The sequence below is a fragment of the Trematomus bernacchii genome, unplaced genomic scaffold (assembly GCF_902827165.1).
Source record: "Trematomus bernacchii unplaced genomic scaffold, fTreBer1.1, whole genome shotgun sequence".
Lineage (NCBI taxonomy): Eukaryota > Metazoa > Chordata > Actinopteri > Perciformes > Nototheniidae > Trematomus > Trematomus bernacchii.
Window position 1 is genome coordinate 10,491,932 of NW_022987313.1, and position 27,365 is coordinate 10,519,296.

At 39.8% G+C, this 27,365-nt stretch overlaps 4 protein-coding genes across 5 annotated transcripts; 2 read left to right on the forward strand and 2 right to left on the reverse strand.

Annotated features, from left to right (window-relative positions):
• Positions 1–1,543: 1,543 nt before the first annotated feature.
• spint1a (serine peptidase inhibitor, Kunitz type 1 a) lies at positions 1,544–9,168 on the reverse strand. Of its 2 annotated transcripts, XM_034127944.1 has the most exons (10): positions 8,450–9,167; positions 7,744–7,901; positions 7,254–7,395; positions 5,275–5,442; positions 4,556–4,603; positions 4,322–4,456; positions 4,147–4,197; positions 3,819–3,989; positions 2,794–2,853; positions 1,544–2,567 (listed from the first exon to the last, which is right to left on the reverse strand). In XM_034127944.1, the coding sequence occupies exons 1-10, from the start codon at positions 8,856–8,858 to the stop codon at positions 2,383–2,385; spliced, it is 1,527 nt and encodes a 508-aa protein (XP_033983835.1). In that variant the 5' UTR covers positions 8,859–9,167; the 3' UTR covers positions 1,544–2,382. The 2 variants fall into 2 exon arrangements, with proteins under 2 accessions (XP_033983835.1, XP_033983913.1); XM_034128022.1 differs by lacking the exon at positions 4,147–4,197 and having other exon boundaries at positions 8,450–9,168.
• Positions 9,169–10,121: 953 nt separating this feature from the next.
• On the forward strand, positions 10,122–17,851 carry zgc:162989 (uncharacterized protein LOC100037351 homolog). Its single transcript, XM_034128346.1, has 4 exons — positions 10,122–12,200; positions 17,090–17,170; positions 17,420–17,452; positions 17,595–17,851. The coding sequence occupies exons 1-4, from the start codon at positions 12,021–12,023 to the stop codon at positions 17,661–17,663; spliced, it is 363 nt and encodes a 120-aa protein (XP_033984237.1). The 5' UTR covers positions 10,122–12,020; the 3' UTR covers positions 17,664–17,851.
• zfyve19 (zinc finger, FYVE domain containing 19) lies at positions 17,793–22,512 on the reverse strand. Its single transcript, XM_034128148.1, has 11 exons — positions 22,322–22,512; positions 22,104–22,225; positions 21,964–22,017; positions 21,714–21,880; positions 21,469–21,611; positions 21,214–21,322; positions 20,847–21,065; positions 20,620–20,696; positions 20,304–20,405; positions 19,837–19,994; positions 17,793–19,609 (listed from the first exon to the last, which is right to left on the reverse strand). The coding sequence occupies exons 1-11, from the start codon at positions 22,373–22,375 to the stop codon at positions 19,531–19,533; spliced, it is 1,284 nt and encodes a 427-aa protein (XP_033984039.1). The 5' UTR covers positions 22,376–22,512; the 3' UTR covers positions 17,793–19,530.
• A 102-nt stretch (positions 22,513–22,614) lies between these two features.
• bub1bb (BUB1 mitotic checkpoint serine/threonine kinase Bb) lies at positions 22,615–26,814 on the forward strand. The gene is made up of 9 exons (XM_034128260.1): positions 22,615–22,714; positions 23,353–23,521; positions 23,618–23,677; positions 23,767–23,911; positions 24,010–24,206; positions 24,287–24,450; positions 24,569–24,759; positions 24,847–24,947; positions 25,881–26,814. Exons 2-9 carry the CDS (start codon positions 23,379–23,381, stop codon positions 26,158–26,160), a joined length of 1,281 nt encoding a protein of 426 aa, XP_033984151.1. The 5' UTR covers positions 22,615–22,714; positions 23,353–23,378; the 3' UTR covers positions 26,161–26,814.
• The last annotated feature ends 551 nt before the right edge of the window (positions 26,815–27,365 follow it).

A 27,365-nucleotide genomic window follows, 5' to 3' on the forward strand; every position in this document is an offset into this window, starting at 1 on the left:
TCATCCCAACGAGTGGATATGGTAAGATATGTATTAAACTGCCACATGTTACTGCTTCACCCTTTAAATGAATTAATACAATTAGTCACGGAATAACTGGATGAATTGTGTTGTTTAGTTTAAAGTTGTCACTTCCCAGGAGAAATACATGAACAAGCAACTTACAGTAAATCAAAAAGTAAGACTTTTATGTATTGTTATCAACGTTTGTTTTTTGAGAAAAGCAAAAAACTATATTTGAAAGTCCACCTGGTTTATGATCTCTATTACTCGAAGAGTCCGTGAATGTGACTACGGACCGCCTGTTTTTGACATGCCCGTGTCTGTTGGGTGAGTGTCAGATGTGTTTCTACATCTAAACATCTGGAATGCATAGTTTAGTAATTTATTTCAGTGTGAGAGAGTTTAAAGGGGGGGTTGTATTTTTTCTATAAAAGTATCTTTACTGCCACTCCTAGAAGAAAATGATTCCAACCCAAAAAACAGGCTTGTGAAAAGACATGACAAATAGTAACCCTGCCACATTACATTTATGGCGCTCAGGTCAGTGGTGTGGGGGCTCACAAAGGCAAGCTTCAGTGAATCAATTGGGTGAGTTCTAATTTATGTGATAGTGATTAAATAGAGAGGGGCACTTTTGCTTTGCACTACCCCCTCTCTGCCCCCTTATAAACTGAAGAAAACAATATGCTGGACGACCCTTACTTAGAGTCAACTCAACGTGAAAATTGTTCCAGAACAAAGTGCAGCTTTGGTGCATTTTTGCAGGTTTACTAGTCTAATGATTCAAACTATGACCACAAGTTTAAAATAAAATCTGAAAAATAAAGTTTGTTTATCCCATATTAATCTTTTACTTGGCTGCAATGTGCTGATGAGTTGAACATGTCGCCATCTTCTGGTAAAATATAGTAACTTCTCTGTCCAATGTGTGGGTAGCACTGCATTATAAATCTAGAGGAAAATGTAATTGCATTTATAGGAAGCATATTTGGAAAAATTAGGGTAACTTTAAGAAAGTAGTGTTGTATTTCTAATTAAGAGATAAGGAATCTATATAAGGTATAGGCTTATCATTTAGTCTTGTTATAAAACTCAAACCTGATTTTTATATTTAGTTAATTATTGATAAGGCAGCACCTTGTACACATCATTTTATTGTATGGACAAAAATAATGTAGATTAATTACCTGAGCAAATAGACCACAATAGAACATGCATTCTGTTCCCATGAATTGCCCCAGTAGTACTACTACATTTTTCGTTAACAATTCGTAATGTGGTGATTTGATAAATATATATTGACCTTTTTTTATTGGTTATTCACACCAGTATTAGTTTGTATTGGGCGTCTGAAAAAGGGTACTACAAAAGCCACACCTGAAATTCCAGGAGTATACCCTAAAGTTAAAACAACAACCTGTAATCGTATGGCGGCGTATGAGGAGCTTGGACAGTATGCGTTGCTGTAAAACAGGGAATTTGCGTCTTAGGGAGGTTGCCAGATAGTCAAGACAAAAAACATTGACCAGCCACATTTTGAGTTAAAACATTTATTTAGTATAAACATCATGTTACTGCTAAAGATACAGAAAGGTCATATGTACAAACAATTGAAGTTCAATATGCTGAATATTCAACAGCAAGGCTACTTTATAGCAAGGATCAATAAAGCATTTTTAAATGTATACATTATGCTTGTTCTAAAAATTCCTAAAACACAAGTGAGAAATACGTTTTTTCTGGTCAAATGTTATTCTCAAAATGATTTGTTTATGTACAACATTACGCAAGTATGTGTAATACGATGTAACAATGGGTTTTAAAACAGGATAAAATAAGTCTGAGTTAAGAAGCTGGAGGTGCAGGACACTGAAGGGATTACCGATTACATTTCATTTATCATAACAAAGTCCAGAGCTCATTTTTAAGAAAAAAAATCTGAAACTCTTACGTTGAAGTAGTGGCTCAAAATAGACCATGTGATGTTTCCTCCTTTTCTTAACTGACTTTATTTTTAAAAGCTGTTCGCTAAGAGTTATGAGATTGTTAATGGAATCAAATAGAACAAAAGAAAATATCCTTTTATGTTAACCTGAGTACAAACTGACATACAACAATTCCTTTAAACATGCCACTGCATTAAAAACAAGCTACAAATTAAAATATAACACATCACATTTTATTCTTTAAGACGTTCCTTCCTTCCATGTGTATTACCCTTACAAACCAAATCCATATATGGACAAAATATAAACAGATCACCTCCAGAATTCTTACTAAATCAACAGTTATTGTCTAGTCTTTCATCAATCTGGGTTTGTTAACCTGTGTCATTCACCACCAGGGGGGGGGGGGGGGTCAAAGGTCAGGACTGAGGGGTCAGATGGGCTTGGTGGTGCTGTTGTAGACGAGACGCTCTCTGCCCTCCAAGCTGACCGGGACGGTGTTGACGGGCACCCGGTGGTGTTGTACCGTCTTCTTCTTTCCCTTACAGAGGCAGTACAGCAGGACGCATAGAAGAACAAAGATCGCTACACCCAGCAGGGCAGCTATCGCTATAATACCTGTTGAATATATTGAAATAAACTTTAAAAGGTGGTTGAAAGAGCATATGATAGGCTGTGAAGCTGAAAAGGCAGATCACAAAATCAAACGCATGCTCTACAACATGACATTAGTGAACAGCAAGAAACAGGAAGTAAAAGCTGATGGAGCTGCATAGTTTTTTTAAGATAAGTATCATTGTAACTTCCTTTTGTGGTCTAGATGGAGAAAATAATGGGAACATACCTGATTGGGCTTCAGAAATCTTTAGCCCTGCAAATCTATCAATTGCAAAAATGTCCTTCTCTGAAATAATGAAAAAGACAGGAAATGTTTTAGACTTTTTATGCGGAATGTGATATGTAGAAAACATGAGGAAAACCCACAGGAATCCGCGCACTGCTATGAAAAGGAATCAAACCGGCAACAAAAGACTTATTTGGCCACTTGAGGGCGGCACAAATAAGTTGTTAACACAACACTGTAACAACCTTCAAGAGAACTCCAATGATTTAGCGTTTGGTGGTAGAGGGGTATAATGCCCCTTTCCCACCAAAGCAGTTCGTTTATATCAAGGGACACATATTAACCATTAACTTTTTGCTTATTAGCATACTTATAAGTAGCATATTGGATCATTGTAAATAACTTATTCATGCCTTATTTGCATAACCCTTTTCTGCAACACTTTCTATTCCAATGCAACAAAATGTGTAACTACAAGTGGTAATTGTGTCCAAATAACTCTAAATTAAGTCTTTCTACCTAAGAATAAGCACTTTGAGCATCAGGAAAAGCGCTATATAAATATGTATTATGTAACATGTATGTATGATTATTATTATTATTATTTGTTTTCCCCATTCAAGTGAATTCTGGGATGGCAAACCGCAAGTGTTGCTCACAAGACTCTAATCATGCAATACCCACAATGCAATAAAACTGCTGACAGCTTTGAGATAAAGTAGTTTTTTTCAGTATTTTGCAGCTAAACGCTTCAATAGTTTAACCAGCAGGTCGCTAAAAATGCTTGCCTCAGAGTTCACATTTATATTTTTCCCTGTTTCCTTTTTTCTTAGAGACGTCAACTGTTTATAGGCCACTGCATACAAGGGTTTTTTAGAAATAAATTGGAGAAAACAGCCTGAGGAGGTAGAAACAACAGTATGTGGAAAATCGACTCGTAAGAGAATGAGAGTGGGGAAATTATACCATCTTATGTGCCTTTAAATAACATGGTAGTTTGGTAAAGTGGGCAAATAACAATTCACCTGTTACTCCATGGCAAACTCTCGCACAGGTCTTCTTAGAGTCAAATCTGTTGTCATTCCCTAGGCAGCCTCCGTAGTTGAAGCGGAAGCAGTCCTTGTGGAGGGGGTTGTAGTACCACTTGGTGAGACTGTCCCTGCAGCTCCCTGTGTCAGGGAGCTCTGTGCAGCGCACTGTGAACAACAATGAAGGAGCAGGTGAGGTTAGATTGTAGGTAATTGAATATTCCTAGATGGCCAATTACACCACATTTACAGTTACCCCAACCAATATGCTCAAAGGTTTTTAAAGCACAAAAAAAAAAAAATAAAATAAAAAAAAAAAAAAGACCTTTTTGTTCATTGACTGGGATCTCCAACAGAATCCGAAAGTTTTTGCCGTCTAATAAGCACACAGGACATAATTCAAGTTAGCAAGTCTTTCAAGGAAGCATCAGTATCAGTGGTATTTAGATTTCCATGAGCATGTATGATAATGAAGTGTGGTTTGCATAGCCACTGCTCACATTCTGCGCAGTGTTTCTCATCAGAGTTGTCGGAACATTGTGGGGTTGAGTCACACTCCAGACCCCGATCCAAACAGCAGCCGTTTTCACACGTGAACTCCTCTGCTGAACACGGACTATCACCACATCTTTCTCCTGCGGCACACAAGGGGGATTGTCTCTTTAAATATCAACTCTTTAACGGAGTAGAGGAAATGGTTTCGGAATGAAAAAAGCATAGCAGGATTCACTTACCTTGAGTTGGGGGAATTGGCAAAAGTCTACCAGATCTACCACCTTTTTCTAACAAAAAAAGGAAAAAGGTTGGATTAAAATGACTCTGGAATGCATTTACTAATAATGACAGGTTAACCGGGCATTCAATGAAGACTATTTACATGATAGCAATATTGAAATGTTTAAATATCATAGTAAATCTAATACCAATATATCATGACACCATTAGTTTGAAAGGTTCTATCAGTAGCAACCCACAGAAGTCATATCAAACAAATAAAGTCCTGCACAAATATTAACCATCATTGTATGACTTAATACATACAAAACCATAGACTATTTAAAGAGGCCCTATATACTTTTGGAGGGAGTTTCTCTCCCACACACTCCCTGAAACGCCTCCATTGGACTCCTTTGTTTACTTCCGTAACATAGTTAAATCACTATGCAACACTGGCGCATCTATTGGATAGCAATCTAACACATTGTACGTGATAGGCTAAGGGGAGGGACATATCTAAGAGATTGTCCAATCACAACAGAGCCGGCCAGCTAACCAATCAGAGCAAAATGGGCTCTGGTTTCAGACAGAGGGTAAAAAGAGCTGCTGCAGCACAGGCAGTATGAGAAAAAGAAAGCCCTTTTTGGACATTGAAGCATGTAAACATGTCACAAAATACAAATATGAACCTGAAAATGTGCAGAATAGGAAGTGAAGAAATTCCCAGCACATATACCTGAGCTGGCGCAGGCGTTCATGCACTCATCCTTGGAGAGATAGTTGTTTTTATTTTCCTTGCAGCCCCCAAAGTTGAACATCTCACACTGTTCTGAGGCACCGTTGTAATGCCAGCGAGGGAAGAGCCCACGACACGGCCCTATCTTCATTGGAGTCATGCATTGGTCTGGTGGGAAACAATATTAGGGTTAGGTTTTATTTTGTTTTACTTATGAATAATGTTGCGGGTTAATGATTTGCATTTTCTCCAGTGTGTGACATCTCTTAGGTAGCAACAAATAGTGTTAAAGGAATTGAGAAAAGCACTCTCACTAAGGTTTGGTAAAATATGGTTATCAATGATTAAAGTTGTACTCATCACTCCAAAGGCTGGAGAATACTGATTGATTGTGTATAAGCTGGCTTCACTTAACAATATAACACTTGTTAATGTGGTTTCGAATCCATAAACCAGTTGGACAAAACATTAAAGTTGTGTGTCAACATTTTTAGAGATGGTTTTTGTAGTCTCTTTTAACTTCCTACTTTGGGTGTCTGGCCCGTGAGTAGACAGACACATAATTACAAATGAAACTGAGGAAATGCAACTCGGACAAAAGAGGTGATGTGTTTCCAGCAACAGTGAGGTTAGAGAACGGAAGGTAGATAGTCTGCATGTGGTCGATGATACATGTTCTAAATGGCAGTGCTTATGAACAGTCATTTCACTACATTACATGCTGACAAAGAACTGTAAGCTATACTTTCATTACCAAGCTCTTATGTTAACAAGTCTGATTGACATCCACGAATGGCTTTAGTTTCTTTTCAATGCATTTATTGTTGTGTAAATGTGGCGACGTTGAAATGTAGTCGCTGCCATGCCCAAGCATTTTCCACTGAGGCACATTCCTCTCACTATCCGGGACACAAGCGGTTAATCAGTAACTTAGCCAATACTGTTAAACATATTTTCTTGTCCTCCAGTCAACAATCAACCTGCTTATCCAGCAACGGGTTTAAAGTATGTTTGAATGATATAACTTTTAATCAATACATGAGAGGATTACGGTGGTGTCTGAAACCCTGTTTGTGTAACCCAAGCTGAAACCAGATTGACAGGTTTCGTCGAGTCGGGGGTGGAGAGAGACTGATAGTGCTGGGGAAAACGCTGCACTTCCGTTTTCTGGAGAAACAAATGTGCCAAGAGAGGTTGACTGTGGCTTTGTGGTATTCCAAGGGGAACGACACGGATACTCCACAAGACAAAAAAGGAATAACAATCCCCAAACTGCTGCCTCACAACAATGACAGTTCCTGTTTTTTTTTTTTTTACCAACAGTATTGCCATTACAAGAAAATCTGGTTTAATCTCCCTTAAAACATGAGCTCTTATCTCTTGCCGTTTCCTCATTCAGTCTGCAGGAATTAGGCAAGCATGTCATGACAGGTTTGATAAGCAACTAACACAGAAGAGCTCATGCTTGTGAGAAACAATGGATGAGTTACTTAGAAAAAATAAACTGAAATGAAATACCACACTGGTCACAAGCTATTCAGAACTTGAGGTTATGAGAATAAAGTGGGTAAAAAATATTAATTTAAAAAGGGAAAGATTTATAGATTTTTGTAAAGTAGTTAACAAGACCCGAAGGGCATGATTCTCTGTTGTCCCAACATTAACCACAGGCAGGTGGACTCTGTATAATCCAAAGGGACAGTCAACAAAATACAGGGGAAACACATGACTCATGTTTACAGCTGAAACCAAACCATCCCATTTCAAATGTAACGCCTTGAGTCTATATTTCAAGAGAAACGAACAAATCAAAGCAGCCAAATCTGATATTAGATTTGATTTACAAGCTAAGACCTGATCTTAATTGTTATGCAAGTATTGGCATTTACAGGATGAACAGGCTTTTATGGACTCTAATAAAATTAAAATAAAACGGATATGAATCTATATGTTCAGATGATGCTGAAACAGAAACTCACGCTCAGACTGCTCTGGAGTGAGGACCAGGACGGTGACCTTGGTGGAGTCTGATTGGCCGATGGCGTCTGTGACGGTCAGCTGGAACTTGTACACCCCAGATGTCAGGTTGGACACCATCATCTGGTCATCAAAAGTGGTTTTCTACAAGACACAGAAAGACAGTGTTTTCTTATCATTCACACAAGTGGCCACAATATTTGTCAATTAAGTGATGGTCATAAAATACAGTAGACATTTAAAGGAATATTTTCCTTTTTTATGGTTGTTTTTTGTATTTCTCTTTATCTCTGCCTAGGTGGTCTGCTCTGTGGACCTGCTGTATTCTATCTATGTTTGTAAAGCACAACACAAGTTTTTTTAAACGTGCTATAGAAATTAATTTGACATTAATTGAATGTAAGACACAGACCCAGGATTACAAATAGTCCAAGAGTATTTTAAATTCCAAGAAAAAACAAATCAGGTTTGCATTGCATTCTCTTTACTCACCCCAAAGACAGCATTAGGATATGCGGTGAGCATTTGCCACTGGTAGGTCACAATCCCCTGGTCGTCTTTGCTCTCTACGCCATTCAGTGTCACGGCATCCTGAGGCTGAACCACTAGGTCATGACCTCCGTTGGCCGTCGGCGGCTGATCGCCAGTACCTGCAGAGAAACCATGGGATAGATAGATGAGCAGAAACGAGAGATCCAAATGCAGTTGGAGTCACATGTGAAGAGACAGCAGAGGAATCCTGAATCTCTAATAGGGGTCATAACAACCTGACGTGTGTGAACATGCTGAAATGTAAGGATCTGCCCTAAACCTGTTGTAGCCTCAGATCTTTTTACAAACTAGTGTTTTCTGACAAAGTATTAAGAAAAAATCCCCAAGAATTAGATTTGCTTTCCCAGAGTAACAGCCAGAAATATATATTTAACTGTCATACAGATCACTGGTTTTCAACTTGAGCTTTACAGTTATTTATATTGGTATATGAGAGCACAAAGGAAGAATGTAGGTTATTTTTAACATAAAAATAACCATTACAAAAGTAAAACTACATGGATCCTAAATTTGAAAAGACCCTCGTGATACTCTTATTAACTAAATGTGATGTATCCCTATATGGACTGTTTTGATCTAGAGAAAACTGCCAATTTACGCAATTATACCTTACTTAAGAATGTGTTTTATAAGTTTTAGGACTTACTGGTGGGGACATCCCGTTCCAGGTAGCCATCATAAACGGAGTCCAGGATGTAACTGCTGTATCCATTCTTCCTGACAAAGCGGCAGGCGTATTGCTTATTGTACAAACAGTTTAAGAGAAAGCAGGAGTTGATAACGCCTTCATTGGATCCTCTCTCCATGACGGCGACATTGCACTCCGGCTCTTTGCAGCACGCGCTCACGCAGTCCCTGTATCGAGTTAATTGGGGCGACGAAATGAACGTGGCTCCGTCTTTCACAGACTCGTCGACATCGATGACAAAATCCTCCTGGCCCCTCTTGAATTGGGCTAGACATTGCTCGCCGGCCTGGCCAAAAGTGGAGTCCAGGAGAAACACCAGCAGCAGGAGCGCCCACCCTGCCAGGTGTCCTTTAGGGAGGGAATTCATTTTAGTCCTGTAACCCAAACGAATAATCCACTGATCTCCTGTTTATACGAAAGTAAAAACACCGCCTATTATTAAAGTAGACGATTCCTTCAAGGTGTTTAGGCCTCAGTGGGGCGAAACACTTCTAATATAAACCTTCAGCTACTGCTTTGCACCCAGAAATAGTTCAGGACTTCTCCAAATGCTCTCGAAGCGGATCTTTACTACAGTGAAACTCTCACCAGAGAACAGCCCGTTTGATGTCGACATAAAACCGAGCGATCGACGACATTTGCCCAGGTGACTCACCTGAGAGACACAGGAAGTGAAATTCCACTCCTGAGATGCCACTCCCTTCTGACTGTGAGCTCCAAACACAACAAGGACAGAGGTGTGTGTGTGTGGAATTGTTAATGGGGTACCTACTTTATTTTTTGTCTTTTCACTGAAAATAATTCAGAACATAATTATAGGACCATAGCATGCATGCTTTTTTTGTTGTGGTTTCTCTTTGGTATGAACATACATTCCTTTCATGTGTAACTGTGGAGCACTTAGGTTCACTGCTTTTAATCTTGTCTTCGTTGTTGGTAGGTGGGGGTTTAATTTGTGAAAACTTTGTATTTCTGAATCCCTTAAAGTGAGTCACCTTAAACTAAAAGGTAAACTGAGGTAATTTACAATCTCATACAATGAGTCTTATTTGTGATTTAGTCACAATTCTTGACAAGGAAATAGGATTTTGAAAAATACTTAGCAGGACAATGTAACATTGTACTCACTATTAGGCAATACAACCACTGCAATCATAGTACATTTAAAAGGCACAATAAAGGACATGAGTAGCCTTCATTAGTATTCTTGGTGATACAGAATAAATGTTCTAATACCATGACCCCTTTTTAAATATTTAAGAAAAAGCACAAAATGCTTTGAGTGAAATGTGACAGCTTAAAACAGTATATCAAATCTTAAAACTAACAAAAAGGTAAAAAAACCAATCAAATACAAATCAACAGCAATCAAGCACATACACAGAACAAAATGAAAAAGAGTAAAAAGACTAGAAAGTGTCAGGTAAAGTGTTTTGGATTTACTTTGACTTCTTTCAGATTCACAAGCTTTAATCCAGAAGGTGGCAGTACAATCACATCTACAGCTGAATGAGCAACTGAGAGGGAGCATTACATGTTTACATTACATGTTACTTGTTAGACGCTTTTATCCAAAGCGACTTACATACTCAATACTGTGGGCAATCCCCACAGGAGCAATTTGGGGTGAAGTGTCTCAGGGACACAACGACATGCTGACTGCAGTGGGGAACAATTACACGTTCTCTAAAAGTACTGTATAACACAATGTATGGCAGATCTTTCTCACATTTAGTATAATCATTACAACAATTTATCTGGTAATCTCCCAGAACCCCCTAATCTTGTCCTTGCAAATGTAGTGATAATGATGATTTATACATGGAGTCATCCTATTACAGTAAAGCGATGAGTCATCAAACTACCGTTGAACTTAGGAAGTGGTTGCCTAAATTATGACATGGGGATGAGATTGTTTAGAGGTTTAGTGAGAATCATATTTCAGGACCGATTCTGCAAGAGGATTCTTGAATTGAATCCATAAAATCTCCAGTTTCCTCCCTCTTAAATGTTAAAACTTCATCCAGCGGTGAAGATAAAACAGAATAGGTCAAGCTCATTTTCTGCCCACGCCTCCTTTTCTTCCTAGAATGCTTCGCCAGGTCCGGGGTGGGAAGGCCTTACACAGGTCTGCACGTCCCCCTTTTTTTTTTTTTTTTAACAACCCAGTGGTGCAGGACCAAGTAGCAAAAAGACAAGATGAATGAATTTGTTTGCGCAGAAAGGTGAGCTGCTCGAGGCCCTCAATAATTCAGTGTTTGTAACAGACGGTGCATCAGTGGGTGAACACGCGCAGGCAGCTATGGCTGATTGATAGTCCCTGCCAAAACAAAAAACTGAACCCCATTATTCATATCGTAATAGGATCTGTGGAAACTATGCAGCCCGTTGTCTCTGTTGTCTCAACTGCAATAATTTGGCACCACGAGGAACAACTGTGCATTTTTGACCTTGGGTTTTTGTGCTACTGTTGATGTCTGACTTTATATTGATGGTTTGCAGACTTTTATTTGACATTTGACTTCTAAACAGCCATAAATAATGCTCTGCGGTTCGTCCATTATTCAAACGTGCGTAACTGAGGATGCCAATTTGACTTCAAGGCTTATTAAACATACACCTGATAATGCCTGTTATAAAGAGCAAGGCAGCTATCACACTAGAGGAACCCTGGCTCACCTGTCAGGGGGACCCGGCTATTGTTGGAAGTATTGACCTACACAAGCCTGTGTGGGTCAATAAGTGAATAATAGAAAATATCTGCTGTGTGTTGGTATGGGGTTTCTGATTATAGGCATGTCCACAAATTAAATGAACAGAGATGAAAGTGCTTACTTTTGATAGAAATCCTTGGTTTTAGTTGGTACTCTAAAAACTTGGTTCTGTACACTTGTTGAGTCCTAATGCATTGGTTATGTCTTAATAAAGTAATTTTAATTGACAATCAGAGTGCCATGAGTGCTTGAAAACAACACCAAGGACTTCCATCAAAAGTAAACTGGACAGTCATTGTTTTAATTTTCACACACATTTCTATATTTTGTTATTCCAATAACACCCTTTTTTTTAGAGAGTGTCATTTCTTACTGAATCGTAGTTGCTCTCACCCTTTCTCTGCTTTTATAGCTGCAATTGACCTATGCTCCCCCACCTGATATAAAACAGAGAAAGAGGGAGAGCAAAAAGCACACACCCTATGTGCTGCATGTGCACACACACAAACGCATTCACAGACTCACACACACATATCTCATTACCATTCTCCTGATAGTGCAGCCAGTGGGTGTTGCAAAAGGAGGAGCGAGGGAGAGCAAGAGAGAGGGGAAGAGAGGGAGGACAGGCAGGGAACCAGCCTTATAGAGAGGGAGAGCACGAACAAGACAACAGGAGATACGCGTGGGAACAGCAGCACACTAAATAGAGACAGAGCAGCGTTTGCAGAACAACATAACCTGTGTGTCTGTCCTTCTGTGTGGGTGAGTGTGTGAGCTCAGTGTGTTTCCACGGTTCTCCTGAGGCCGTGGCAGCCATGGCATCAGAGCCTAGCACCCAGTCCAGGGTGATGTTCCAGGCGGGGGACAAAACTGAGGAGCCGGCGCACCGCAAGCTGGGCAAGCTGACAGTCAAATACAACCGTAAGGACCTGCAGAGGAGGCTGGATATCGAGGAGTGGATCGACGGTCAGCTGCACCTGCTGTTTGACTGCGAGGTAGGGCAGGGCTGGCTCACACAGACACACACACTCAGACGACACACAGGGCTGGGTGAGGACGAGGTGAGGGAAGGGAGGAAGGGAGGTGGTAAGCTGCTCATAAGCGCCTGTACTATCAATCAGGGAAGAGAGATTACATAATAGAGGAATGGGAGGCAAGTAGCTTTGCTTCATGGCTGCAATTTCTGGCACATGAGCCCTTATGTATCATCAACCTGACTGCAGTATCAGCTGTGATGTGTTCTACAGTAGTGATAAGATGATTTCGTTAAGATATATTGATTGGTTCCAGTCAGTAGGAAGCAATTGAAAGCAGGTTGTAAAACCCTTAAAAAACGGTTGTGATTCAAAGTGTACGGTTGAATAGATTCTAGGATCAGTATCATTAGATAATAACAATATCAAGAAGTAGTAACGTCTATACACAACAACAGTATCCCTGTAACTCTGTGATAAAGTAGTGAAAAAGTGCCAGACAAAGTTATTAAAATGCCATGAAAGAGAGGGTATTTTATTTTGAAATGCACTGCTGTTATGCTGGCATCCAGGACATCATGTCATCTTTAAAGTGTCTCTGTGTTTGCAGACACATCCTCGTGGACACAGTCACTCAATATCTTTGCAAGATTTCAAAACGACATAGTCACTCCTATATGGATGATGATTCATCATAACAGTGATTAGACATCAGAGAAACATGCATGTTTAAATAAAAAATTCAAAAGTGTTGTTCTTTCCCACAACCATTCAAGTTGTACAATTTGTAACATTTCACACTTAGGTTATGTAAAGAAAAAAGATGTAATGTGGAACTTATTGCCAATTTTTCCCCCATAGTGTTCCTAATTAAAAGCCTCAGTACACAGATTGTGATGTTTAATGTGTGCAGGGGATAATGTCGAGACAGCTTACACGAGCAGCAACACAGCCCCCATAACTCGGCTCCTGTATGATGGGATACAATCCAATTATGTCAGAGGCTCCATATTGATTCGCTTGGCGTTCTCTGAGGGGAAACCATGGCAACAGATGTCTGAGCACCCACATGAGGCAGCATGGCACGGTGGAATTAGGGGAGTCTGTTCAGGAGCATGAGCTTCCCAATGACGGTGCAGATCGGATGACAACACCGCCTCCGTTTCATGCCGGAGACGACAGAGACAAACTGCTCCTCATTTCATTCTTGAACCACACAGAGACCCTTTTGGCTGCAGGCGGCCTGTAGCCCCCCCCCTGTCTGGCTTCCCCCGTTCACTGCCAGGGACACTCCACATCCATCTGTGGCTAGCTGACATGAACGTGTACCACTAGCCCAGTAGATTATATGGGTTTAGCCTGCTTGAGCTAATTTGACAACACTTTAGTGGCAGCTGAGTGTTGGGAATAGTGCTACAGTGCTACTATATTCGTCATCCCGGTAGTTTATTCCATTAACATCCAAAGCCTTCTTCCCTGTGGTAATATATGATAATATGCTTGTAAAGCTAGCTGAGGGCAGAATAAATTACATTAGGGAAACCAGGACATGTGGAAACAGATCTGAAGTCTTTTTTCTGTGTATCCTTTTGATCTTGTCCCAGAAACAGACTTTAATCATTTGCACTACTTGAACTGAAGCTGAATGGTTGGACCTCGGTATGATTGAGATGATGGGAGATAGCAATACAAGTAGAAATGCAGTTGATTCAATCACGTCTGACGTCATTAATTCAAGTCAACAGGAGTGTCCCTTGTTCACCAAAGTCTGAGTACTTGCTTTGAAAGTGAATGCTTTGCTTCCTAGTCGCGACATACCGGATATTTGCATTAGCCATTTGTATGGAATCAGCCGTGGCTCGTCCATGTGTAATGAATTTTGCATGGGCTCAGGGGAAGGTTACTCTGTTGGTTCTCAGAGTCTTCCGCGTGGAAGCATTTACCATCAGTCCCCTGTGTCACCACCTGAATTATTTAGCATCATCTCTAATTCATACAAGTGCTGCCTTGGTCTGGAGGGGCCGCCTCCGTTTCAAACTTCACACCTTTCTAAGAATGATGAATAAAAGTTGGGACAAAGCTCTGGGACAGACTGTTGAATGTAGAGCAATGTGAATGCCAGTGTGTGTGTGTAGTAACCCAGGTCAGTGTTTTCCCTACTGATACTAAACTATGAAGAAGACAGCAGGACAATCGAAAATATTTTTGAACACAGCATCTATTGTAGATATGGAATAAGTACGTCATGTTTTTACTTGTTTTCATTCTTATTTTGAAATTGTCACGCTTTTATGTAACTGAACAACAGGATTTGTCCCTCCTCGCTAAAGTTAAAAACTATTTTGATCTCTGTGCAGCTCGTGCTCTCGGCAGGAAATGGGAAGGGTCTGATAAGTAAAAACACACACTGGCATCTTCTCCAAACAGCTAGATTTCCTGGGCATGGCTTCCTCTACATTATCATACAAACACATAGTGTGTGTAATGGACCCATAAATGTTTTCTTGTACTATTCACAGGTCAGTGAAGACTATAATTTAACACTTACATACAGATAATTACAGGATTCTAGGTGTAAACAAAAACAATTAACAGTTACACATTTTGGGAAATTCGCTAATGAGTTCTATGGGTGAGTGTTAGATGAGAAAATTGACAGCTCTTTTCTGTCCGTTAAATATGAAGCTACTACTATTGAGCTGGTTAGCTTACCTTGGCAATACAAAAATGGGAAACAGTGAGCCTGGATACTTTTCTTGTTGAGCTAAGTTGTGAGTAGCTTCATATTAAGTGTTCATACATCCCCACATCTCATAATGTTGCTTTAAATAGTAAACACGCCTTACACACCGGGGCTAGAGGCAAAGTAATACAATGAGTACATGGAGCCTGAGCTGTTCCGTAAACTTTCTGATTATCTGTCCGTTATCAGTTTTAAATATGATATGAACTACAAGGAAACTGAGGGCTGCTTGAGAGGATAGAATGAAGGTCAATGTGTCAGCACAATCACTACAGGTCCTCCTCTGAGCAGTGTAACCATGCTGAGTAAATATTTTAATCCATAGTTTTTGTTCTGAACTTTGCACTCCACATTTTCCTGGTTTTGGATACTCATCATCCAGTATATTCCTAGATAACATGGACATTCTGGCTTTTAAAATTAGTGGAACTATTCACTGGGGCCATGAATATCAATACTCAATATCATGACAGTCGTGTTGGTGCAAACATCACTTCCATATTCATGATTTCCTACATTTGTGCCAACATTCAATTTAGCTCCAGACCTTTTCAACTTTAAAAAGTGCTGCTGAGACATTTCTGCCCAGAGGCCTCGTAAAAATGCTTTTTCCTCTGACAATGGAAGCAACTCTCAACAAGCTGAAAAGGGCGACTGCCTTTTATACTACTAAACTATATACTATACTATATTTTATACTATATACTAAAAATATATTAAAAAGGATCATCCTAGCTCTACAATGTTCCTGTGATTGAACAAACTAATAACTTTTCTATACATCACAGTTTTTAGCTAACATGATGGCTTTACTTTAATATATTTGTATTATTTAGTAGTACTTCTTTGGATTTACTTTTTAAGGATTCTTATCTTATCTTATATAATTGTAAATTGATGATAATCTAATAAAAAAAGATTTAAAAAAAGGATTTGGTCTAATCAATGGGATAATAAAACACAGACCCAAGCATCCACAGCCTTAGAAAGTAGAACTGAAACAGAAACGTACAGCGTGGACTAACAAAGAAATAAAACAAGCGCTCCCTGCATGTGTCCTGCAGACATAAGCAGAATCACTGAGGGTCCAGACCGGCAGCATGTATCAATTAGAGAGGGGGGCACAGGGGACGCTGAAGGTGGGCCCATCTATTCCACCACTCAGCACTTCCACATTGATTGGCTCTCTCCTCATCCAGAAAGCTGCGCGAGTCCCATCCTCACCAGCCATGAAAACTCCCCAACCGGAAAAAAAAAAAAAAATCAGCCCCACTTGTCAAAAATGAGTGTTCACCTGCTGAGTCTCGATATCAGGATTCTTCCATGGAGCCCTGTTCAGTCCCTCTGAAGTATATAGTTAAAAGGTGTGGTAAAAGGAAATGATTTCTTTGCTATATTTGCTTTTTATAACAGGAGATTGTGTCCTTTTTTCTTTTTTACAATGATCTTTGGCAGTTTGATGATGGGATTAATCATCAATGTGCTCCCACCCAATGTTTAAATGAAGGCTAACACATAAGAAAAAGTGTTTTATATATAGTAAGGCATGCTCTTCATATTCTACAGTTGCCGCTGCCCTTAGGATTGTATCTTAACTCACAATGTAGGACAGCCTAGCGGAGATGAATATATTCTTTCGAGAACATTTAAACTGGAAATAATCTCTCAGTAATGGCTGAACTGCATGCTAGCTGGGTAAACCATCCATGAAATCTGATGGTGTCATGTGGCACGAATGGCCCCCAAGAGCCTTTTTGCCTTCATGCCTCAGTGCTCTTACTTATTTGTCTAGCACTTCCTCCATCACATGATTGTTACGAGAGATTGTAAAGGAAGAATAGAAGGGTTTACACTTTTTACTACAATACAGCAAAGACTGTTTACTGGGGTGATCACCTATGGATAAAAGAATGGTGACAACTCTTTCTAACGCTACAATCAAACAGCTTATATAGTAGTGTGCTGCAGTGAAATCCTTGTCCTGGCGCATCACCATCTTACACTTTCTCTTCCTTTCCAATGACTTTGCTCAGTCGCGTGGAAAATCTGGAATGGATGGCAGGAAGCCCACATTATACAGCGTCTGCAAGAGCTTTGCAGAAATGCAAGTGTGTGAAATATAAAAGAAGAATATTGTGGTAACGTTTGTTACTTTTTGCTTTTACAGGAGGAAGAGATTCCAGAGTTAGAGATTGACATAGATGAACTCCTGGAGCTGACGGACGAGGGGCAGAGAACCCGTCTGCAGGTGAGTGCGCAATTCTTATATATTCAGTAGAGGCTTTGTGAAACTGGAACCCAGGACTTTAAGACTTTAACCAAAGAGATAATTAGTTCAACCTCTTGACACCTAGGTACATACCTAACTATGTGCAATGCTGGTTAATAGCCTAACAAGCACTTGACCCTTGCTAGAATCCAATGTTGCAATGTTTGTACTGAAAAAGCAATGCCCATTATTGTTACTGAGCCTATTTGTGTATGCTTTCTTTGTTAGGAGCTGTTGCAGGAATGTGGAAAGCCAAAAGAGGTGAGAAACTTATATGAAATCACATGTAGCATATATATTTCAATATTTAACAGATAAACAATATAGCTTGTGTAGTGTTGTTATGGCTAGTCTGCTGGAGGTATTTGCAGAAATAAATCTATTTTCTCCATGCCTCCTTTAGGATTTTATCAACGGGCTGCTCTACAGGATAAAGGGTCTACGCAAAATGTCAGGTCCCTTGAAGAAATAATTATAGGTCAACTAAAGAATTGAGACAATGTGGAGCCTCCGATCTTCCCATCTCCCACGTGTCAACCGCAACATGTCAGTGGGACTCTCTTCCTGCCCTCCCCCCCTAGCATCAGTCTTAACACCAGAGGAGTTTTCAATGGATTTTTTTTATTCTTTCACTTAAATTCATGGACTGCTATAACATTTGTTCTCCCATAAACAAACCAATAATGCACATGTGATCAAAGATGCACTGACTTTTGTTTTGTTTTTGCGTAAGACTGTACATTTTTTCGGTTGCCTATTTATGTACATAAATATTTTCTGTTCTGATAACAGTGTTGTATGTGGAAATAAAATGGAACATTTTCAAGACAAGGCTGTTGATGAATTATCAAAAGGGTTACATGGGATTTTTAGCAAAGTGACGGCCCAACAGTATCAGTTATCATTAATTCAAAACATAAAAATTGATATTGACATCCATTACACCCATCAATTTAAAGTACCACTAAAACTATGCATAGTTGCTCTTTATTACTGCTCTAAAAACACTCATTTGCCTTTAAATAATTATTTCCTACTGTCCAGAGGCAATTATAAGACGTTACTGCAGCGCGACGGTCGTTCACAGAATACAAGCTTCTGTTTTCTGGCACAAATCTTTCAACAGATCGATGGAAACAAAGGAGACGTTCACATGTCAAGTCTAGGAGTAAACACAGTGAAATCAGCAGCAGGGAAGTACCATTAAGTATGCATCCATTATCCTCATCCATTTCCTGTCTGTGGTGCGTGTATGACATGGCCAGAAGAGGCAAACACAGTAACAGCCTCCATGCAAACCTTAATGGAGCAGGGCCCCCAGAGGAAAAGTGTAATTATGGTTTCTCTAGCTTGACAGTAATGCACACTGATGATACTGCACTCTGGCCTTCTCTCTGTCATACACACAGGGTCTCTCAGCTCCATTTTAGTAATTCGCTCAGCTCCCTCCTCCCCACTTCCACTCTCTGACACAGAGGCCATCCATACTGACTACACTTCCGACAAGGCCTGGCAGCGGGACGTTTGTGATGATATCAGTGATTGCTTCAGTGTTATAAAATAAAAATAAAAATATGTGACATGCTGTAGCACCTCTCTTCTGCATTCTTTATAATGGAATTACACACAAGGACAAGGAAGGCAACGCTCATTTCACACTTGCAGCCAAACATAGATTACAAGAGTGACTGCAGTGCTTGCCAAAATAAAACAAAGCCCTCAGTAATCCCTTTATACAGACTCCTCTGTATTTCTACAGTCCACAGCTGACAGTTACTGGGAGTGTACATCATCCCGTTTGAACCCGTGATATGGCTGCTTTCTGTCTGTGCTGTTGATTTTTTTTCAAATAATCAAATGGTGCGAAGTGCTTCTAAAGATGAGCCTCTGGGAAGTGACATAAGAACAAATCCAAGCTTCTTTTTAATGTTTCACTTTTCTTGTGTGCAGTTGGCTGTGCAGCTTTGCTCAAATACTATTACAGAAAAATAGGAGCTATGTTTTTTATATTATACGCACAGTATAATATTCGTGTTATTCTTATTTCTAGGCTTTGCTTTGCCATATATGTTTTGTTTTGCTGATTTAGATCCCTGCTAGCAGTTACAGAAAGAAGATGCTGCTCTTTCCGTGGTCAACAGCGACGCATGTTTACAGCCATTTTAAACAGATTGGATAAGTTAGGGTTAAAGGGTTTTGGCTTCTTGTAGTTAATAGGTAGTGTTTAAATCTTCTTGGCTTGACAAACAATAATAGGTCACTTAAATCTAAAGCACAAGTCTAACAGTAATGACTGACCAGAACCGGACAGGGCAAACATCTACAGCGCAGTCTCACTATCATGTCTTCCTCTTCCTCTTTGGCCCAGTGTAGTTAGTAGTGCGATGCTCCATCCTGTCATATTTATCATGGCCTTCCCTGGGGAGATAATGGAGAGTGGATTGATTATTCATCACAATAAATACTTTATATTCATGCTGCTTAACAGTATGGCAACAGCCTGGCTACAGTCTATCTGGGTCATGGTATGCATTCCAAATCACAGCCTTCTTTCTTGGGCATCAGAGCAAAGATTTCCATGCAAAGCTCGATTAAGATAGTTATTGTGGTGCTCGTTATAATGGATGTACAGTATGGTGTGTTACCTAAAGCAGCGGTTGCAGTATAGGTCTCCATCACAGGTTTGACAGCGAATACTGGCGTCATGGTTACAGATGCAGCACCATGGCAGCTCCTCTTCATCACTGTCTGATGGCTGAGGTGCAACAGCAGCCGAGGAAATCCTGCTCTTGGGTGCTGGTGTCTGGGTGTGAAAAAAAGATATATCAGATTAACAAGGAATTTAATCAAGTATTCATTTCCCTAAACTAACTGTAAGTTGATTCATTGACTAAATAATAAGAGGAAATTAAGATATAGTCAAACTTAAAATGAGGATATTTTATGAAAATAATACTAGCTTTATTGACATTCACTTGACTGCAAAAGAAGTATGATTTAGGATAATAAGTAAATAAATGAAGAAATCATATTCTGAACTCTTCAAATGTTATTCTATCCAAGAGCTTAAAAAACGTTTTAGATTTAGTATTTAGTAGTTGTTGTGTAGTACCAGTTTCTTAGCCATGGTTTTCTTCTCTGTGTTCTTTGGTCCACTGTGTTCTAAAGGTATGTTGTAGCCACTGGCTTCGTCCAATGTAGCCTCTTCAGATAGCTGGGAAAATATACAGGAATTTAAAACATGTCCAAATGTCATTGTAAATTATTTAAATAGCAAAATAGCAGCCCCTTGTGGCCATGCAAACTGGTCCACTTCAGTTCACACTCATCTTTAAGGGTGTGATAAGCACCCAGTAGTAACAGGCTTGTCATATTAATGCAATGCAAACCACATTACAGTGAACTTTATTTAAAAAAAGGTCCCACACCTGTTTTAAAACTCTCCTCACAGCTTCTTCCTCAGTCTCATCCTCACTGTCAGGATGCTGAAAGTCCTCCATAGTAACTAGAGATGACATGGCAAATACAATACAATTTATGGCACAATGTTTAAAATTAAAGTTCTTCATATTATCTGACATTTTGGTGTGGAAGTACGGATAGTCAGTAAGGTATAGAAAGTGATAAACCGAGAGCTCTATATGTGATTTTGTACCTTTGTCTGGGTCCTGCCCCTTCAGCTGTGCCATCCTCTTGGCCATGTGGAGGACCTGATCCTGGGAGTGGCGCTCCTTCCTCAGCTCCTCCATGGCCTCCTCCAGGACACGGGCCTTCTCCGTCTCCAGCTGCTTGTCCGACTCCTGGTTCTCCTCCAAATTCTCATCCAATGTCCCTGCCTCCCCCTTGTTGAGATCGTTCATACGGCCATCTACACCTGCAGAGAGATTGATGAGACTATAAGTCAGCTTTTGGTGTCAGAATGCAGTTGTGATATAATTGTTATAACTGCAAAAGACTGTGATTATGACTGCATCTTTAAATATTAATCAAATGTTGGAGAGGTCAATGACAGGAATAATTACTGCATTCAGGATTTGATTGCTGGTCGTCAATGGCAACTTCCTCTGACATCTGAGTAATCAGATCATTGGCTTGCTCAGTCCGAGTCCTGTTATCTGGAGGGCGGTGCACCTGTACAGATCAGCACAAAAGGACATATACTACTAGTGAGCAATTATAGCAAATTTAAAATGCAGGTCCTTTTAAATGAACTACTACAGCTTCTCATACTGTTAGGTCCAATGTGTTAGAAATGAGTGGTAAGAGTTTCAGCTTACAGGTGGAGGAGCTTGAGATGGTGGAGTCTGACCACGTAGAGCTGCCAGGCGGTCCTCCATCTCTATGGTAGAAGGCACTGGCCGACTGGGAGCTTTCAGAGCAGCAAGACGAGCCTCAAGCTCTTTCTCGGAGGGGATGGACTCTGAAAAAGAGGTAAAAAGCTTACAATGGCTTTTGCCAAAGAGAAAATATACTATTTCTATAATTCTTAATTTATTGATGAAGATCTATCTAGTTTCATTACTTGGTGCAGTGTCCTCTTTCAGCTTTTGAAGCCGTTCAGCAATAGCTTGGTCTTCTTTACTCAGGCCTTTGGTTGGTAGATGGCCTGCTTTATTGTTTCTATTGACACCTTGTGTGGGAGCATGTGTCGACTGTGCCTGCTGTTTGGCTTCAAGTGCAGCGACCCGTCTAAGGAAGAAACATGAATTTTATATATCAGGCAACTGCAGTGTTGACACAGGTACATTTTCTAAATGTAATCATATACTGACTTTTTGTAATTTTCAGGAGGAGACCATTTTGCAGCACTGTTGGGAGATTCTCCACTTAAAAGGAAATAAATAGGTATGAGCAACAATGCTTGGTTAAGACTAATTAATGATCACATTAAGAAATTGTTTTGCACCTTTACCTTGTCAGATTGCCATGGCACTGTTTGCAGACCTTCTGCTGGGTGTTGCCACAGCGAGGCACCACAGCACTGAAAGTCAAGCAGCCAGAGCAGAAGGAGCGGCCACAGCTCTTACAGCCCAGCTGTGAGGATATTCAACGTAATTTACTGAGAAAACGTTCCCATATAACGGTAAATGCGTATAGCTATGTGATAAATATTAGCCAGCAAGGTCTTACCTCCTTCTTGAAGAGACTGAACTTGGATGCACAACAATAACAACGGTTGTCCATGCCGAAACGTGTAGAGAGTCATGAGACATGCAATTAATAATTTACTGATATGGCTCTAGCGGGTAAATATATGAATTAAACTGACTCTATGAACCGTTATTTCGCAGCTAGCTACCCATTTTCAACCTTTCAACGCTGCTGTAATCAAAACAGGAAGCATTCCGGAAGATGCGACGTGACGTCAAACTGCATATTCCTGTTTCTGGTTCCTCCAATCACCTCTCTTCAAATTCTCTCGCGGTCCTTGTTCAAAAACACAGAGCTGACCACTGTACTGAGTTCCTGTAACAACGGCAAAGCTCTAACCATTGAAAAAAAGACAGAAGAGTCATATTGACGGTATGAAAACACACAATTGTGCAGATCACCAGTTTTGTTTTTGTATGTGACTTGTATATTTCGCTCATAATGCGAACAACGTCAACAACATTCAAGCTAAAGCTAATGTTAGCTAGCGTGTTAGCTCCCCACGTCAGTTAGTAGATACTGGAAACACGCATGCATGCAAGATGATAGATACTACAAATGTGTTTTAGTGTTAGAGGATTCATAAGATAATACAGTCTGTACTAATAGTTTAGTTTATTTCGGTAATTTGTGACTAACACAACCCAAATTCAGAAGTGTTTAATACAATTGGAATGACAAATCATAATACCCAAAAGATGTAGGATTAGTTTATTACACCTACCCTTACATTAAGTTGTTCCCTTATTTAATTTGAGTGTTTTACAATGTCACTTGTGATTGTAAATGTTATATATTCGTTCATCTTAAAATTAAATCTTATTCATAGCGTAATATGATAGTAATCCATAATCTATCTTCTATATTAAAATGAATAGTCATAAAGTGTGTCAGAGGGTGTAATATGAGATTTTTTTTGAAAGGAACAAGAGCACTTGTTTCTGAGCAAATGTTCTACTGGACGTTACTGATATGATAATGTGTATCTGTGTGTGTTTGTCGGCCTCTAGGCATCCATTGGTTTTTAATTTCCACAATGGCAGAAGGAGGAGATGTGGAATGGGAGCTCAGCAAAGAAAACATCCAGCCGCTGAGGCGGGGCAGGGCCATTTCAGCCTTACATCAGGCGCTCAGTCAACAGCAGGAGGGAGACAGCTCTGCCATCAACCAGCAGAGGCAGTATGGAACATATTTTAAACAACAACACCCAGATTGAAACACTCCTTTCCTCTTTTTACTTGATGATGGAAGTGTTGTGGCTTTTTGTTCCTCCAGGGCCTTTGAGTCTGAACTGCGAATGTATGATGGAGATGATCCGCTTAATGTTTGGGACCGGTAAGTTTCAAATGTAAAGTGTATTCTTAACTGCTGCTTTTAAGCCTGAGAGTTTAATTTCTAACCAAACATGGTTCTGTCTTTTAAAGGTATATCAGGTGGACAGAGCAAACATTCCCTCAGGGAGGAAAGGAGAGCAACCTCGCCACAATATTAGAACGAGCCGTGACCAGATTCACAGAAGAAAATACATATTTTGACGACCCTCGCTATGTTGAACTCTGGATCAAATTTGTAGGTGTAATATTTGAAACACTGACTATTTTTGCCACTTTTAGAAACAAATGTAGCTTTAATAACTTTTGTCATACATTTCTTTTATGCGTCATCAGGCAGAGCACTGTCCGGAACCCTTGGACATTTACAGGTACATTCAAGCACAGGGAATAGGATTGAAACGGGCATCTCTCTACATCGCTTGGTCTGAAGAATATGAGAATCAGGGCAACTGTCGCAAAGCAGACCTGGTCTACCAAGAAGGTTTCAAGAAGGGGGCAGAGCCGCATGATAAGCTCCAGCAGTTTCACAAGTAAGGATTTATCCAGCCAAGTTTGAGATAATGTTTGAAAATATTGTCATAATCTAAATGTTCTGTTCTGTTATTTGTAGGGCTTTGCAGGCACGTGTGTCCCGACAGGTAATGATGAATGTGGAGGAGGACGATAGTGATGAAGAGCATAAACAACTTGAGAGAGTTTCTCTAGCTGAACTCAAATCAAGAGGGAAGAAAAAGGCCATCGCCCCTATCAATAGAGTAGGGTCTGCAATCAGAAGTAAGCACGTTTTTATATAGACTACATTTGTTAAGAGTATTTAAGCTGTTATTACCAAACCTACATTTCAGAATCATTAATAACATTTAATGACTATTTTTCTTTTTTTTGTGAACAGGTGTTCATGCAGGCATGCAGTCACACGCCGCCCCGGCACTCGGCAACGCCTCAAACAGTAAGCTGCTGGTCTTTGATGAGAACAAGGCTCATGCGGGCCCTTCAGAGCCTAAGCTGGAGGCTTGGATGGCCCCTCCCACTTCAAAGGCAAAGGAAAACGAGCAGAAACCTGGAGTATGGTGTGACGTCAAGGTATAGACATGCAGGTCTTGACTTGGTTGAGATGTTTAAATGTTAAGAGTTTGGCCAGGTTATGTATGTAATGTTTATGTACCACAGATACCCCAGAAGACTAAATTTGGACATACCGTTATGGCCCCACCGCCTCCAAAACCTGCTTTCCAACCATTTGTAGATGAATCGGATCAGCCTCCAACAATGTAAGTGACTACTTAAAACCATGATCTACAGTTTTGATTTGTTGCTTTAAATCCCATCACACACCAGATTCCTAATAATAAGAAGCCATGTACTAAATAATAAAATGAATCGAATGAATCAATTTTAACATTAAGTAAACATCTCGATTTTGATGGTTTGTTCCTTTTTTCGAAAATGTTTGGTTTTATAAAAAAGACAATCTAAATCACATTATGGGTTTTGGTCATTACACTTATTATTTGTATTGTATTGGCCATTAAAGGTGGGGTAGGTAAGTTTGAGAAACCGGCTCGAGATACACTTGTTGTTATATTCCATGGAATGCTCTTAACATCCCGATAGCAATGAATATCTTAAGTGCTTTGAAAAAAAAATCCATAAAAAAATGTCATCTGTGGAAGCCGTAGTACTGTAAAAAGCACGACCAATCATTTTAGCCGGCCCGGCTAAAGTAACTGGATGGCCTACCTGCCTGTCAACCTTCCATCTGTGCACAAACTTATCTCGTGCCCTCATTGGTCATGTGCACGTTCGTGTGTGTTGGAGGAGGGGCTCTATAAGGAAGTCGCAGATTTTCTCCGGTTGTGTATTTTCAAATTCTAGTGATCTCGAGCCGGTTTCTCAAACTTACCTACCCTACCTTTAATAGACTATTTGGAATGGAATGATAGCAGATTTGTTTTTACTAATACCAGTAAAATCCCACCATTCTCGATTTGAACAGTAAAACAAATGTATAATCGACCTTTGGCCTTAAAAGAGCATGTCGCTTCCTATCTGCTAACAGCTAACATTAATAAGCTCTCCTCAATATTTCAACATGCATTTGTTGTTCACAGTGAAGCATTCTTGGGCAGAAAAGTATAACCTTCTCCAGTTATGTTTGTAAGATTTCTATGATTTAATTTAGCATCTTTGTGCTACCACTTCAGGACTCCATGTAAGATCAACCCGGCAGTGAACACGGTTTTATCAGCCCGTAAGCCCTGCAGAGAGGATACTCCTCTGAAGAGACTACAGGATCACCATCAGCAACATAATGAAGCGGTATCGGGAAAACGCCAGGAGCAGAGCATGTACTGTAAAGAGCTGCTGCTCAGCGGCGCTACTGAATTCTGCTTTGAGGAACTGCGTGCAGAACGCTACTTCAAAAAGATGAGACAGGAGGTCGGAGGTCAAAAGGATGAAGCCAGTGCCAGTGCTTCAAACTGATGCGTCTTCGAAGACTGACAATTTGATCGCCCTTCTTTTATATGAATCTTTACCTTAATTTAGCCAAAAGGTTATCTACAAATATCATGTAGTGACTGCTGTGTATTGTTTGTTATTTTGTTGTAAATATTTCTTTTTTTATATCCAGCTGCTCAGAAATGGAAAAGCCAAAGGGGCGAGGTTTCTTTGAAAGAAATACACAGTATTTCATGTTTTGATTTATAACAATATGACAGGGGTATCCTATACAATGTAATTTAATCCAGTACAAAATACCACACTTTGTACTATAGCAAGGAAACAATATTCACAAAAATGTTTTGCAATCAAAATAAGTAACACAGGCTTCAGAGTAGTACATACTGGATTATACTATATAGTTAATACTAAACACATTTGTTCACCACAGCCTCTGCCACAGAAATACTTCTCACTTTCTCCCTACTTACACCATTTATCCTATCCTAAGTACATTGTTTAAGAATAGTATTGTTTTATATGGGCTACCTTCTTAGATGACTGTCTTTTTCAATATTTGTTGGGAAAATGTTTCGGTACATTTCCAAAACAGCTGTAACACGGTTTTAGTGAGGTGATTTTACTGGGTTCAAGGCCTTGTTTGTTATTGGTGTTCAATAAACTAGTGAACTACTTGTTTTTGTGTATTTTTAAGACCTTGGGAGATTTTGTAATGCACTGTCAGCAGGGGTCATGCGAGGGAAAGCATGAATTGTATTCTTGGTAACGGTATTTGAATTATTAATGGTGAGCAAGAAAAGTTCAATGCTGACTGTTTTGCAGTTTCTAGTCAACACTGGTGGTTATAAGTATAGGCAAACAAATGCATTTAAACAGTCATAAATGTCATCTTGACTGCTACTTTTATTCTAATGAAGTGACTTAATTTAACTTGCTCACGTATCCTTGTGCTTTTTTTTTTAGGTGTAAGACATTTATGAGCATATCATGCATTCAGTTGGCCAAATGTTAATCATTGTCCAGGAGAGGTCACCCAGAAGCCCACTGACTAAAGTGGTGGGAGTAAACCTAATCTACTGTGATGATGGGATGCACTTCACACACAGGCAGCGCAGACTTTGATGAATGGCTGGAAGATAGGTGGTTGGCTCATTAGCAAGTGAAATCCAGCCTTTGCAGTTGTGGGCAGAGCGGGCCTCGGTTATTCCCGGGAGGTCACTACACTG

Bases quoted from the DNA above. Each gene is read 5' to 3' on its own strand.
- spint1a (XM_034127944.1), bottom strand. From the start codon at position 8,858: ATGAATTCCCTCCCTAAAGGACACCTGGCAGGGTGGGCGCTCCTGCTG. The intron at 7,396-7,743 runs GTGAGTAAAGAG...TGTGTCTTGTAG, and splicing joins ATCCTAATGCTGTCTTTGGG to AAAACCACTTTTGATGACCA. The intron at 3,990-4,146 runs GTCTTTTTTTTT...TGTTGTTCACAG, and splicing joins CCCAGTCAATGAACAAAAAG to TGCGCTGCACAGAGCTCCCT.
- zgc:162989 (XM_034128346.1), top strand. From the start codon at position 12,021: ATGGCATCAGAGCCTAGCACCCAGTCCAGGGTGATGTTCCAGGCGGGG. The intron at 17,171-17,419 runs GTGAGTGCGCAA...TTTCTTTGTTAG, and splicing joins GGCAGAGAACCCGTCTGCAG to GAGCTGTTGCAGGAATGTGG. The intron at 17,453-17,594 runs GTGAGAAACTTA...TGCCTCCTTTAG, and splicing joins AATGTGGAAAGCCAAAAGAG to GATTTTATCAACGGGCTGCT.
- zfyve19 (XM_034128148.1), bottom strand. From the start codon at position 22,375: ATGGACAACCGTTGTTATTGTTGTGCATCCAAGTTCAGTCTCTTCAAG. The intron at 22,226-22,321 runs GTAAGACCTTGC...ATATCCTCACAG, and splicing joins TCAGTCTCTTCAAGAAGGAG to CTGGGCTGTAAGAGCTGTGG. The intron at 20,697-20,846 runs GTACAAAATCAC...TGTCATCTCTAG, and splicing joins GGGGCAGGACCCAGACAAAG to TTACTATGGAGGACTTTCAG.
- bub1bb (XM_034128260.1), top strand. From the start codon at position 23,379: ATGGCAGAAGGAGGAGATGTGGAATGGGAGCTCAGCAAAGAAAACATC. The intron at 24,760-24,846 runs GTATAGACATGC...TATGTACCACAG, and splicing joins GAGTATGGTGTGACGTCAAG to ATACCCCAGAAGACTAAATT. The intron at 24,948-25,880 runs GTAAGTGACTAC...CTACCACTTCAG, and splicing joins TCGGATCAGCCTCCAACAAT to GACTCCATGTAAGATCAACC.